Source organism: Medicago truncatula, chromosome 1 (genome assembly GCF_003473485.1).
Source record: "Medicago truncatula cultivar Jemalong A17 chromosome 1, MtrunA17r5.0-ANR, whole genome shotgun sequence".
NCBI classification, from domain to species: Eukaryota; Viridiplantae; Streptophyta; class Magnoliopsida; order Fabales; family Fabaceae; genus Medicago; species Medicago truncatula.
The window spans coordinates 29174047-29189648 of NC_053042.1; the positions used below are offsets into that span (position 1 = coordinate 29174047).

Below are 15602 nucleotides of genomic sequence, written 5' to 3' on the forward strand. Positions count from 1 at the left end.
AGACGGAAGAGAGAGAAGGAGGGGAAGGAAATGAGAAATTTAGGGTTTACAACCCTTATATACTCTTCAAACCGGGTCGCCCATGACCCATGACCCGCGACCCGTTTCGTTTCCTTAAAGCCCAATTTATTTTTTTTTGCTTTCTGCACCCCACCATGTGTTTGGACCTTTTTTTTATTCTTTTTCGCATTTATTTATTTTTCTTAGCATTTTAATTTTATTGCAGACCTTAGAATGTAAATAGGCTTTTTATGTAATAGTCATAGATTTTATATTTCTAACTTAGGGTAGCCGCGCTTTTATTCTTTATGCTCCGTTAGTTTATATGTTTATTCAAAAATCACAAAAACATGCAAATAACCAAAAAATCACAAAAAAAACATTTTTCCATAATAAACCTTGATCCTAAATCAAGTGATCGTCCTTTTTTTCATTTTATTTTCTCAATCAAATATCAATCAATTTAATCATACTTCGAGTTATCTTTTTTTTTTAATAAAAAACACAAACAAATTCTTATTTGCCACTTGGCTTTTATCTTTAAAACCTTTTTCAAAAAAACTAATAAAAAAACACAAAACCAATCAAACGTTGTTTTCTACCCCGAACTACGAGGTTTTGATCCCTCACGGGTACGTAGGCAGAGGACCATGTCCTTTCAAACAATAAAAAATGTAGATAAATTAGGTCTCACTTTCTATTTTCTTTTTCATCATATTAATTCCTTCTTTTCAAAATAAGCAAGCAAGTTATAGCACATTGAATTAAATAAAACCAAGAGGTTCCCGTAGAGTACTATGGACGTAAAGGGTGCTAATACCTTCCCTTTATGTAACTAACCCCCGAACCCTAAATCTTTTCAATATGGGGTGTTTTGAACTTTTTTCCCCTTTTCCTTAAAAATTAAATGTTCGGTCGTGAAATAAATTAGTGAGTCAAAAGCTAATCAAATAGCCTTGATCTCCGAAAAAATGACGCGACAGAAATGGCGACTTCACTGGGGACCCCCCTAAGAGGGTTGAGCCTAACTTGGCTTTATTTAATTCTTTGTGCTATAACTTGCTTAAAACAAAAAAATAAAGATGGAAATAATTGTATATATCTTTTACCTTCTCTCTTTCTTCCTTTCTTTTAAATATGAGTGGTGAGATAAAGCCCTACACCCGGGCTTGAGAGAAACATAAGATAGGACGGTGGTATAACCAAAGTGCCTTTCCGAGAGTCAAGTCTCGTGTTTAGGTTCATGTGGTACAACCCCACTCAATGGAGGAATCTTGAAAGTAACTATGTTGGCATGAATAGTCGTGTTGGCATTATATTTTCAAGTGACCGTCGAAGTTGAGGACCTTTAGTTACCCTTAACCCATCTTGGCCTTTTTAGGACGTAGTGCGGTGGCTAATCAAGAGTAGTCTTGAATTAGTTGATACGCGATACTACACTCAAATGAAACTTTCCTACGGATATTATTGGATCAAGAGTAGTCTTGTAACCTGATAACATTCGGAGGTAGTTGATGACTTTGGGAACTGGATAGAACCCGTGATACAGGTACAAATGAAACCATAGTCCTTACCAAATGGGGGTTATTACCTTTAAACTCCAACATGATGAGCTTAACCTACGCATAATCATGCATACATGCATTCATTCATAATTTTATCTTTTTTCATCAAAAAATATCGAAGGGCTTATACTTGTTTTTGTAAATATCATAGGCATGGAAAGAAGAAATACTAGGAAGTTTACATTCAGGAAATTGGATCTAGAGAACTTAAAGAAGCTTGCATTTGAAGTAACTAGCTTGGAGAATTTTTGTGATCGTCATGGGAAGTTGCTTGGTGTCCTCTGGACAAATATCGATAAGGGGTGCTTGGAGACCTTGGTCCAGTTCTATGACCCTGCTTACCACTGTTTCACCTTTCCCGACTACCAGCTTATGCCTACCCTCGAAGAATACTCTCACTTAATTGGCCTACCCGTACTTGATAAGGTACCTTTCACTGGCTTAGAACCCTTTCCCAAAGCTGCCACCATTGCAAATGCCCTCCATCTCAAAACCTCCCTCATAAAAGAAAAACTTACCCTAAAAGGGAATCTCCCAAGCTTACCTACTAAATTTCTTTACCAACAAGCCTCCGATTTCTCCAAAACAAACAATGTTGAGGCCTTCTACTCTATCCTAGCTTTACTCATCTATGGCCTAGTATTATTCCCAAATATTGATAACTATGTTGACATCCATGCCATCCAAATTTTCCTCACAAAGAACCCAGTCCCCACATTGTTAGCTGATATATATCATTCCATTCACGATCGAACCCAAGTAGGTCGTGGAACTATCCTTGGTTGCGCACCCTTACTATACAAATGGTTTACCTCTCACTTACCTCAGACCCACTCCTTTCAAGCCAACCCAGAAAATCTCTCCTGGCCCAAAAGAATCATGTCCCTTACCCCATCCGACATAACCTGGTACCGTGCCACTTGTAACTTCACGAACATCATTGTCAGTTGTGGAGAATACTCAAATGTACCCCTTCTCGGTACGCAAGGAGGAATCAGCTACAATCCTATCCTTGCCAAACGTCAGTTCGGATGTCCAATGGAAGCTAAGCCAGATAACATCTACTTACAGGGTGAATTCTACTTCAACCATGAAGATCCCTCAAACAAAAGAGGGAGATTTGTCCAAGCATGGCATGCCATTCGCACACTCAATAGAAGCCAGTTGGCGAGGAGATCAGACTCTTTACAGGGGTCTTACACTCAATGGGTCATCAATAGAGCTTCCGATCTGGTCTTACCATATCATTTGCCAAGATACCTATCTTCAACAACCCCAGCTCCGGCTTTACCCTTGGCCCCCGCAACTGTGGAGGAATGTCAAGAGAAGTTGGCCCGATCGGAATATGTGGGTGCTACTTGGAAGAGGAAGTATGATGAAGCTATGCTCAAGATGGAGACTATGAGTGGTGAGATAGAGCAACGAGAGCATGAGGTTCACAAGTTGAGACGACAAATAGTAAAAAAGAATGTTCAGATCCGAGCTCAGAGCACAAGGCTATCACAATTTATCAGCGCAGGGGAGCGTTGGGAGTTCTTCAAAGATGCACATTCAGATTCTGATGAATAGTCTACTTCAAAGAGCTTGAGAGTTCCCAGTTTTTCTTTTATTTTTGTTTTTAGCTTTAAGTTAGATATTTATCTTATTTTTTTGCAAAGTCTATCCCTTGGCTTCGTTGTTTAGAAAGGGAATTATCTTATAGTATGCGAATTATTCAATGGAACTCTCAACTATGATATTTACAAAAATACTTTCATAAGTCCTTCGATAAAAAAAATATACGTCTATTTTTGCATAAACATCATGCATCATCCTGCATTTCATAGTCTCAAATCAAAGTCTCACACAAACTTCCTTTTCCAGAAAAAGGGTCAACTCGTTTCATACGGTGGCCCCACGTATCATCTACAAGTCAACCCGTACTCACTACACTCGAGCAAACGTAAAGAAGAAGATGGATTATCTTGAGCAGGAAAATCGGGTACTTCGTGAAGAAATGACAGCCATGCAGACTAGGATGGACGAGATGGCTGAATTAATAAAAACAATGGCGGAAGCTCAGACTCAAGCTCAAGCACAGATTCAAGCACAAGCGCAAGCATTGGCACAAGCGCAAACTCAAGCTCAGGCCATAACAGAAGCGCAGGCCCGATCACAAGCACCTCCCCCTCCTCCTATCAGAACTCAGGCCGAGGCATCTTCTTCTTGGACACTATGTGCTGACACTCCAACGCAGTCCGCTCCGCAACGTTCCACGCCTTGGTTTCCACCTTTCACTGCTGGGGAGATATTTCGTCCTATCACTTGTGAAGCTCAGATGCCCACTCACCAGTACACGGCTCAAGTACCCCTACCTGCCATGAGGGTCACTCCAGCCACCATGACCTACTCAGCACCTGTGATACATACAATCCCGCAAACTGAAGAACCTATCTTTCATTCAGGGAATGTAGAGGCTTACGAGGAAGTAAGCGACCTACGAGAAAAGTATGATGAACTACGCCGAGACATGAAAGCCCTCCGTGAAAAAGGGAAATTTGGGAAGACTGCGTACGATCTCTGTTTGGTACCGAGTGTGCAGGTACCTCACAAATTCAAGATTCCAGACTTCGAGAAATACAAAGGGAGTTCTTGCCCTGAGGAACATCTAAAAATGTATGTGAGAAGGATGCCTGCGTATGCCCAAGATGATCAGATTCTTATTTACTACTTCCAAGAAAGCTTGACCGGCCCTGCTTCAAAGTGGTACACAAACCTAGACAAAACAAGGGTTCAAACTTTCCGTGACCTTTGCGAAGCTTTCGTGGAACAGTACAGTTACAATGTAGACATGACTCCGGACCGAAGTGATCTCCAAGCCATGACTCAGGGAGATAAAGAGACGTTCAAAGAGTATGCCCAACGGTGGAGAGACACCGCTGCCCAAGTCAGCCCACGAATTGAGGAGAAAGAGATGACCAAGCTCTTCCTAAAAACTTTGAATCATTTTTATTACAAAAAGATGGTCGGGAGTACACCAAAGAGCTTCGCGGAGATGGTTGGTATGGGAGTACAGTTAGAAGAAGGAGTCCGAGAAGGACGCTTAGTAAAGAATACAACTCCTGCCAGTGGGACCAAGAAGACCGGGAACCATTTCCCGAGGAAGAAAGAACAAGAAGTCGGTATGGTGACTCATGGAGGGCCTCAACAAACTTATCCAGCCTATCAACACATTGCTGCCATCACACCCACCTCTCACCCTTTTCAACAAACAAATAACCATCCTCAAATACCACAATATCCTCAAATACCACAATATCCTCAATTCCCACAAAATCCTTCACCACAAAATGTCCAACAACAAAATTTCCAACAACAAAATTTCCAACAACAACCATACCAACAACAACCATACCAACAATACCCATATCAACAATACCCTCAACAAAATTTCCAACAACAACCTTATCAACAACGCCCACAACAACCGCGACCACCAAGAATGCCGATTAACCCAATACCAGTCACCTATGCAGAATTACTTCCCGGCTTACTCAAGAAAAACCTTGTCCAAACTAGAACAGCTCCTCCTATCCCAGAAAAACTACCATCTTGGTATAGACTTGACCAGACTTGTGACTTCCATGAAGGGGGCCGTGGCCATAACATTGAAACTTGTTATGCCTTTAAAAGCACAGTGCAGAGGTTGATCAATGATGGAAAAATAACTTTCACAGACTCGGCGCCAAATGTTCAAACAAACCCATTGCCGAATCATGGTGCCGCAACAGTCAACATGATCGAAGATTGTCAAAAGACTCGTCCCATTCAGAATGTTCAACATATCAAAACACCCTTGGTTCCGTTACATGCCAAGTTATGCAAAGTCGACCTTTTTGAGCATGATCATGATCTCTGTGAAATATGCCTTATGAACTCCGGAGGATGTCAGAAAGTAAGAAATGATATTCAAGGGCTTCTAGACCGAGGAGAGCTTGTGGTCGAAAGGAAGTGTGATGATGTGTGTGTAATAACTCCCGAAGGACCTTTGGAGGTATTTTATGACAGTCGAAAGTCAACTATCACCCCTCTGGTGATCTGCTTACCGGGTCCACTGCCATATGCTTCTGAAAAAGCCATTCCATACAAATACAATGCCACCATGATTGAAGAGGGTCGTGAGGTTCCAATACCGCCTTTGTCTAGTGTGGATAATATTGTTGAAGACAGTAGAGTTCTGAGAAATGGGCGCGTTGTTCCCATAGTGTTCCCAAAGAAGATTGATGCTACAATAAACAAGGAGGTTCGGACTAAAGATGCTGGTATCGCCAAAGAAGTGGATCAACCCAATGGGGATGGTACAAGTGCAGAGTTTGATGAGATTCTCAAGTTAATAAAGAAGAGCGAGTACAAGGTTGTTGACCAACTGATGCAGACTCCATCCAAAATATCCATAATGTCTTTATTACTAAATTCTGAGGCCCATAAAGATGCATTAATGAAGGTTTTAGAACAAGCTTTTGTGGATTATGATGTAACGGTGGGTCAGTTTGGCGGAATAGTAGGGAACATCACTGCATGCAACAACTTGAGTTTCAGTGATGAAGAGCTCCCAGCAGAAGGAAGGAACCATAATCGGGCGCTGCATATATCTGTGAATTGTAAAACCGATGCTTTGTCAAAAGTGCTGGTGGATACTGGATCATCTTTGAATGTATTGTCCAAAACAACTTATACCCAACTCGCTTACCAAAACGCACCTTTGAGACGAAGTGGGGTAATGGTGAAAGCTTTTGATGGCTCGAGGAAGGATGTCCTTGGAGAGGTGGTTCTACCCATCACAGTTGGGCCACAAGTTTTCCAAGTTAATTTTCAAGTCATGGACATTCAAGCTTCGTATAGTTGCCTGCTGGGTCGACCCTGGATTCACGAGGCAGGGGCTGTCACATCCACGCTGCATCAAAAGCTGAAGTTTGTGAAGAATGGGAAGCTAGTAACTGTAAACGGTGAAGAGGCTTTATTGGTGAGTCATTTGTCGTCTTTCTCTTTCATTGGGGCAGACGATGTCGAAGGGACACCTTTTCAAGGGTTTACTATCGAAGATAAGAATACCAAGAGGAATGAAGCCTCTATCTCGTCTCTGAGAGATGCTCAGAAGGTCATACAAGCAGGGGGGTCCACAAGCTGGGGAAAGCTGATAGAGCTTCCAGAAAACAAGCACCGAGAAGGTTTGGGTTTCTTCCCATCTACTAGTTTGTCCACAGCAAAGAAGGGCACTTTCCACAGTTCGGGCTTTATCCATGCAATCATTGAAGATGATCCTGAAAGTGTGCCACGAGGTTTTATAACACCAGGAGTATCCAGCCACAATTGGGTTGCCATAGATGTTCCTTTTGTTGCTCACTTGTCCAAGTAATGCATTTGTCTAGTTTATGCTTTTTTTTCAAAAAAAATCCTTTCGCCCCGCCCCAAGCGAAAGTGAGCTTATCTAGGGCTTTTCATTTCAAGAAATTATCATCAATAAAATAAAAACGTCGTTTTTTTTCCGATGTTTTGTCTCATTTTCTTTTATGCTTTTCTGAAAAATGGTAATACAAAAAACCCAACATGAATTTTCAAAAAAAATCTGCATGTATCTTCTTTCTAAAAATCATCCATCACATGTGCAGATTAGAAATCGACGAACCCGTTGAACAACATAACCCTATGATCTCTCCCAACTTTGAGCTCCCTGTGTATGAGGCGGAGGAAGAAGAGAATGAAGAGATCCCTGACGAAATCTCTCGACTACTCGAACAAGAGAGGAAGACCATTCAGCCTTATGGGGACGAACTAGAAGTGATTAACTTGGGCACCAAAGAAGACAAGAAAGAAATCAAGGTTGGGGCATCGCTCGGAACAAGTGTTAAAAAGCAAGTGATAGAGCTCCTCAAAGAATATGTTGATGTGTTTGCCTGGTCCTACCAAGATATGCCGGGTCTAGACACTGATATTGTGGTACATCACCTACCTTTGAAACCTGAGTGTCCGCCAGTCAAACAAAAGTTGAGAAGAACACGTCCTGACATGGCTCTCAAAATCAAAGAAGAGGTACAGAAACAGATCGACGCTGGTTTCCTCATCACATCAAATTACCCCCAGTGGTTAGCTAACATAGTGCCTGTTCCAAAGAAAGATGGTAAGGTCAGAATGTGTGTTGACTACCGTGATTTAAACAAAGCTAGCCCGAAAGACGACTTTCCTTTACCTCATATTGACGTGTTGGTTGACAGTACTGCAAAGTCTAAAGTCTTCTCATTCATGGATGGATTCTCCGGTTATAATCAAATCAAGATGGCACCCGAAGATAGAGAGAAAACATCATTTATTACACCTTGGGGCACTTTCTGTTACAAAGTAATGCCGTTCGGTTTAATCAATGCAGGAGCTACTTATCAGAGGGGTATGACTACTCTTTTCCACGATATGATACATAAAGAGATTGAGGTCTATGTGGATGACATGATAGTCAAGTCGATTACTGAAGAAGACCATGTCAAGTATCTACATAGGATGTTCCAGCGCCTGAGGAAGTACAAACTTCGTCTAAATCCCAACAAATGCACTTTTGGTGTCAGATCCGGAAAGCTTCTAGGCTTCATTGTCAGCCAGAAAGGCATCGAAGTAGATCCTGACAAAGTCAAAGCCATCAGAGAGATGCCTGCTCCGAGAACAGAAAAAGAAGTAAGAGGTTTTCTTGGACGACTAAATTACATCTCCCGGTTCATTTCTCATATGACTGCAACTTGTGGGCCGATATTCAAACTACTCCGCAAAGAACAAGGTATTGTGTGGACCGAGGATTGCCAGAAGGCTTTTGACAGCATAAAGAAGTACTTGCTAGAACCACCGATTCTCATCCCTCCAGTTGAAGGAAGACCTTTGATCATGTACCTAACAGTGCTAGAAAATTCCATGGGTTGTGTGCTCGGACAACAAGATGAAACCGGAAGAAAAGAGCACGCCATTTATTATTTAAGCAAGAAGTTTACTGAATGTGAATCTCGCTACTCCATGCTCGAGAAGACGTGTTGTGCTCTAGCCTGGGCTGCCAAACGTCTCCGTCATTATATGATTAATCACACTACTTGGCTGGTATCTAAAATGGATCCAATCAAGTACATATTTGAGAAGCCCGCTTTGACAGGAAGGATTGCACGGTGGCAGATGCTACTATCTGAATATGATATCGAGTACCGTTCCCAGAAGGCAATCAAAGGCAGTATTCTTGCTGATCACTTGGCTCACCAACCACTCGAAGACTATCGACCTATCAAGTTTGACTTTCCTGATGAAGAGATTATGTATCTAAAGATGAAAGATTGTGACGAGCCACTATTCGGAGAAGGTCCTGATCCAGATTCAGTGTGGGGTTTGATATTTGATGGGGCTGTCAATGTATACGGCAACGGCATAGGAGCAGTACTCCTTACTCCTAAGGGTACTCACATCCCTTTCACAGCAAGACTCCGGTTTGACTGCACAAACAACATCGCTGAATATGAAGCCTGCATCATGGGTATTGAAGAAGCCATTGATCTGAGAATCAAGAACATCGAAATATATGGAGATTCAGCTCTCGTAATCAACCAGATCAAAGGAAAATGGGAAACTCTTCATGCAGGACTAATACCTTATCGAGACTATGCAAGACGTTTATTGACCTTCTTCAACAAAGTGGAATTACATCATATCCCTCGAGATGAGAATCAGATGGCTGATGCCTTGGCTACTTTGTCTTCAATGATCAAGGTGAATCATCACAATGACGTGCCACTAATCAGCGTCAAATTCCTTGATAGACCCGCTTATGTGTTTGCCGCTGAAGCAGTTTTCGACGATAAACCTTGGTTTCATGATATTAAGGTGTTTCTCCAAACTCGAGAGTATCCTCCTGGAGCATCCAACAAAGATAAGAAGACTCTCAGAAGATTATCTAGTAATTTCTTCTTGAATGGAGATATCTTGTACAAAAGAAACTTTGACACGGTCTTGCTCAGATGTGTAGACAAATATGAAGCTGATTTATTGATACATGAAATACACGAAGGATCCTTCGGAATTCATCCTAATGGGCACACAATGGCTAAAAAGATATTGCGAGCAGGCTACTACTGGATGACAATGGAATCAGATTGCTACAAGCATACAAGAAAGTGTCACAAGTGTCAGATATACGCCGACAAGATTCATATGCCGCCGACTACACTCAATTTACTTTCCTCTCCGTGGCCTTTCTCTATGTGGGGCATTGACATGATCGGAAGGATTGAGCCCAAAGCTTCGAATGGACACCGTTTCATCTTAGTGGCTATTGACTACTTCACTAAGTGGGTTGAGGCCGCATCATATGCCAATGTGACCAAGCAAGTAGTGGTCAAATTTATCAAGAATCATATCATTTGTCGCTATGGCATCCCCAACCGGATCATCACCGACAACGGAACAAATCTAAACAACAAGATGATGAAAGAATTGTGTGATGATTTCAAGATCGAGCACCATAACTCTTCACCTTACAGACCCCAAATGAATGGTGCTGTCGAAGCTGCAAATAAGAATATAAAGAGGATTGTCCAGAAGATGGTGGTGACTTATAAAGATTGGCATGAAATGCTTCCCTTTGCATTACATGGATATCGTACTTCTATACGCACATCAACAGGGGCAACCCCTTTCTCCCTGGTATATGGTATGGAGGCAGTACTTCCTGTAGAAGTCGAAATTCCATCATTGAGAGTCCTAATGGAGGCTGACTTATCAGAAGCTGAATGGGTTCAGAATAGATACGACCAGTTGAATCTAATCGAAGAAAAGCGCATGACAGCCCTATGTCACGGACAGTTATATCAAAAAAGGATGAAACAGGCTTTTGACAAGAAAGTTCGTCCCCGTGAGTTTAAAGAAGGTGATCTCGTGCTCAAAAAGATTTTCTCTTTCCAACCAGACTCCCGAGGCAAGTGGGCTCCTAATTATGAAGGACCGTATGTTGTTAAAAAGGCCTTCTCAGGTGGTGCCATGACTCTACAAACCATGGACGGTGAAGAACTTCCACGACCTGTGAACACGGATGCAGTCAAGAAATACTTTGTCTAAAAAAAAAAAATTTTAAAGAACAGCTCGGTAAGTCGAAAACCCGAAAAGGGCGACTTAGGCAAAAATGAGCGTCTCGGTGGACTGAAAACCCGAAAAGGGCGGTCCAGGCAAAAATTAGAGACAATAAACAGAGATCATTATCCTGATAGAGTGAAAACCCGAAAGGGCAGTCTATGCAAAAATTAAGGATTTAAAAAGAAAAAAAATAAAATAAAAAATAAAAAAAAAAAATAAAAAAAAAAAAGAGACAAAGTAACTGCATCCAGTCGAACACAGATACACTTGGGGCATACCTGATATCAAAAGTATTCGAGCCACAAGATAACGGATTTCAAAGTTGTTAGAGAACGATAGAGTTATGAAGTTCAACGTACCTTTCCATTTTAAATTACCATTTCTTTTCAAACTTTGTAAAGAACTCCATGAAGTCATGCCATTGGCATAGCGTCATTCGATTAATAAACTTTGAGCTTTTACCTCTCTTTTGACTCCTACTTGTTTTGTTTCTCGATTTTTTTTTTTTTTTTCCTCTTTTATTGATGATAATATTTTGAAACAGATTTCTAAAACATTATATAAAAAAAAATAAAAAAAAATAAAAAAAAAAAAAGAAGCATAAACAAATAGATACAGCTTGGCACTCGGGAGTAAAAGAGGCGTATATCAACTCAAGAGAGGTTAGATCCTGCTAAAAGCGTGGCTCGACACTAAGGAAAGTCTCTGAATAAACAAATACAAAAATAATACAAAGAAGCTCGCTAAGTTGAAAACCTGAAAAGGCGACTTAGGCAACAAAGAGCGTCCCGGTGGACTGAAAACCCGAAAGGGCGGTCCAGGCAAAAATTAGGGGCAAAAATATTCCCGGTGGACTGAAAACCCGAAAGGGCGGTCCAGGCAAAAATTAGGGATTTTTTCAAATAAAACAAAAGGTATGACTGCTGAAGCATACCAATGGAAGGACACTCTATGCCGGTTTACAAATGGCGACTTCTTCCAGACTTCTTTCATCGACAATGGGCTCACCCCCCAGGAGGCACCGGTGGCTACCTAGTGCCAGGTTCTTACACTATCAACGGCTCGATTTGCTCACAATAATATCATCTCCAAGGAAGGTTGCCGAGTGTTTGTAATGCAATGTCGGTCCGACTCCCATCTTACCTGTCTTGTCTCAGTTCATCGATTCACGTGTCATGTACATTCATATATCCATACATTCATGCAATCATGCATTCACCAATATTTTCACATAATCATACGTTTACGCGTACACGACATATGCATAACATCAATTCACACATAATTGCATCAGTCAAAGCTCACCATTGCGTCAAGCCGCAAGTTTCTACGAGTAAAACATCTTCCGTTTTATCTTCCATATTTCAAAGGTGTCATGCCCGGTGAAAAGCCGTGCTAAGTCATGTCACTAATCAATGCCAATTTCAACTTTAGTTTCGAAGTATCATCCCCGGCGGAAAGCCGTACTAGTCACAACGCTAGTTAAACTCGATGTCAACTTCAAACTCCAGGTATCATCCCCAGCGTAGCTGTTCTAGAGATGTCACCAATCCAAACTTTTCAAGCGACCGATTCCAACAAACGAATAGTCTATGCCAATGTTTTTTACCTTCCGAGCAACTAGTTCCAACAAACGAACAACTCATGTCAATCTTTTATCTTTATGCCCAGCGACCGATTCCAACAAACGAATAGCCTATGCCAATGTTTTTTACCTTCCGAGCAACTAGTTCCAACAAACGAACAACTCATGTCAATCTTTTATCTTTATGCTCAGCGACCAGTTCCAACCAACGAACAGCCTGTAACAAGTGGCCAATTTCAACCAACAAATAGCTTGTATCCTTCTTTTATTTCATTTTCAAAACCAAGTCCACAAATGGACATTAAAGTCTGAACCATTGCACTTTGTTTCGAGATGTCGAGACAATGAGGAACAATCATCTTCCCCAGTGAAACCAGATTCCCCAGTAAAGTCGGATCCCTTTCTTCGAAGAATTCGGGTATCCTAGTGTCTTTTTATTCCAGTCGAGCCGTCACTGTCATCATGCATTCATAATTAAATCATGAGCATTCATAAACCTCTTAGGTCAAAATTGGTGCACTTTTGTATTTAAGTCTCTTCGGCTCGTCGAGTCAAAGATTTTACCTTCGAACCTCTGAGCGAAGAAAACTTAAATAGGGGCATCTGTCATACCCCAAATTTTGACCTAAGATCCCACTGACACACGTCTCCGAACTCGGACCAGACTCGCATTTCAGTGAAAAATTCGGCAGGGAGGTATTTTGAAATACCTCATAAAATTCCGAATCGGGCCCTCTTCTCTCAGCCTTTAATTATTTATTTCCATCTTTTAATTTAGAACTCTAATTTTAATTTTAGTCCAAGATTAGATTAAATTTCTTTTATTCCCATTTTAAATTTTTATTTTTTAGATATTATCCTTTTAATTATTTTTTTCTTTTTAAGTCCAAAAAGTCCAAAATCCAAAAAAGGTCCAGGTGCAGAATAACAGCATCACGCGTATGCTGTTCCAGTCCAAATCCAGTTCACACTGCCTCATCTGAAACAAATCCAGTAAAAAAACAAACGCATTTCCCTTTTTCTCCTCCACAAACTACTGATTTTTTGCTCATCAGTAACAAATCCTAGCCTCAAACTCACTCTATAAGTAGAGACCTGCACAACAAAGAAAAACACGAAAAAAAACAGAGAACAACAGAACACGGGAAATACAGCAAAACACGAGGAACAACAGAGGAAACGGAATCGCAACACGGCATCGCAGCACAACACACACACGTACACACGTACACACACACGTACGCAACACGGCATCGCAGCACAATTTCGGGCTATTACACAACAGGTTTCGTCAAACAGATCGCAAACCTCACTCAAAGCGGCCGATCCAGAAACAAACATCACAGAACCAAACGAATAAAGGTAGTAGTATCTCTTTCTTTTAGATCTAGGGTTGTTGGTTTTGATTCTGGAAATTTCAAGTTTGTAAATGAATAGAGGAGAGAGAGTCGAGTGAAAACAGCAAAAAAAAATAGGAGCTTCTAGCTCCGGCACGGCGGCGCCGCCGCCTAGGCCGGCCCACCGCCGCGCCGGCCGCCCCTCACCTCCACCGGAGAAGAAGAGAGAAGAGAGAGGATAGGGATTTAGAGAGAGAAGGAGACGGAAGAGAGAGAAGGAGGGGAAGGAAATGAGAAATTTAGGGTTTACAACCCTTATATACTCTTCAAACCGGGTCGCCCATGACCCATGACCCGCGACCCGTTTCGTTTCCTTAAAGCCCAATTTTTTTTTTTTTGCTTTCTGCACCCCACCATGTGTTTGGACCTTTTTTTTATTCTTTTTCGCATTTATTTATTTTTCTTAGCATTTTAATTTTATTGCAGACCTTAGAATGTAAATAGGCTTTTTATGTAATAGTCATAGATTTTATATTTCTAACTTAGGGTAGCCGCGCTTTTATTCTTTATGCTCCGTTAGTTTATATGTTTATTCAAAAATCACAAAAACATGCAAATAACCAAAAAATCACAAAAAAAACATTTTTCCATAATAAACCTTGATCCTAAATCAAGTGATCGTCCTTTTTTTCATTTTATTTTCTCAATCAAATATCAATCAATTTAATCATACTTCGAGTTATCTTTTTTTTTTAATAAAAAACACAAACAAATTCTTATTTGCCACTTGGCTTTTATCTTTAAAACCTTTTTCAAAAAAACTAATAAAAAAACACAAAACCAATCAAACGTTGTTTTCTACCCCGAACTACGAGGTTTTGATCCCTCACGGGTACGTAGGCAGAGGACCATGTCCTTTCAAACAATAAAAAATGTAGATAAATTAGGTCTCACTTTCTATTTTCTTTTTCATCATATTAATTCCTTCTTTTCAAAATAAGCAAGCAAGTTATAGCACATTGAATTAAATAAAACCAAGAGGTTCCCGTAGAGTACTATGGACGTAAAGGGTGCTAATACCTTCCCTTTATGTAACTAACCCCCGAACCCTAAATCTTTTCAATATGGGGTGTTTTGAACTTTTTTCCCCTTTTCCTTAAAAATTAAATGTTCGGTCGTGAAATAAATTAGTGAGTCAAAAGCTAATCAAATAGCCTTGATCTCCGAAAAAATGACGCGACAAGCGTTAATTAGAAGTTATATATATGTACATTTCTAAAATATTTAGCAAAGCATTATAAAGATTTACCGTAGGAAAAGAGCATGTTTTATTTTGTTCAAGAGATTAGGAAAACAACATTACAATTAACATGATACTAATTGGAATCAATGAAAGAATCAACAATGTGCAGATTAACGCTACATAATACTTAGGTTTATAAAAGATATTACAAGTTTCAAAGACTAACCAAAAAGGGATTTTTGCCAATATTTACACCAGACAAAATGAAAAGATCAAATGACATCCCAAAGTTAAGATAGTTTACGACTATTGTATTGTTCTCTTTTTTTAATATGCTTTCTATTTTGCTTAAAATAAAATAAAATAATGCACTATATATTGCACAAGAATCTTTACTAGTTATACTTATTTTTCTCATTCACATCAAAGAGAATACTTGAATTTTTGCTTACATTTAATGAGCTGCATTTTGTTGAGTAATAATAAGGTTTTGTTGATGTGATTGTTTACAGCAAATGAGGCACTTAGCAATACAGCAAGCATAGGAATTTTGCCCAACATGATATTGTATTTGATGGGACCTTACAACCTTCATCTTGGCCAAGCTAACCAGATACTCCTCTTATTTGCTGCAGCCAGCAAGTTCATGCCTGTGGTTGGTGCTTTTATTGCAGATTCTTATTTGGGTCGATTCTTAAGTGTTGGATTAGGTTCTGCTGTCAGTTTCCTGGTATGTCTATATA

The 15602-nt window shown here is 40.3% G+C and overlaps 1 protein-coding gene across 2 annotated transcripts in view; it reads left to right on the top strand.

The window, feature by feature from the left end:
• Nucleotides 1-15602, top strand: part of LOC25480702 (protein NRT1/ PTR FAMILY 1.1) — a 58033-nt gene that overhangs the window by 8087 nt on the left and 34344 nt on the right. For both annotated transcript variants that reach the window (XM_039827151.1, XM_039827146.1), the window contains exon 2: nt 15372-15589. In XM_039827151.1, coding sequence (XP_039683085.1) covers nt 15372-15589 — 218 coding nt within the window. The remainder of the gene's footprint in view (nt 1-15371; nt 15590-15602) is intronic.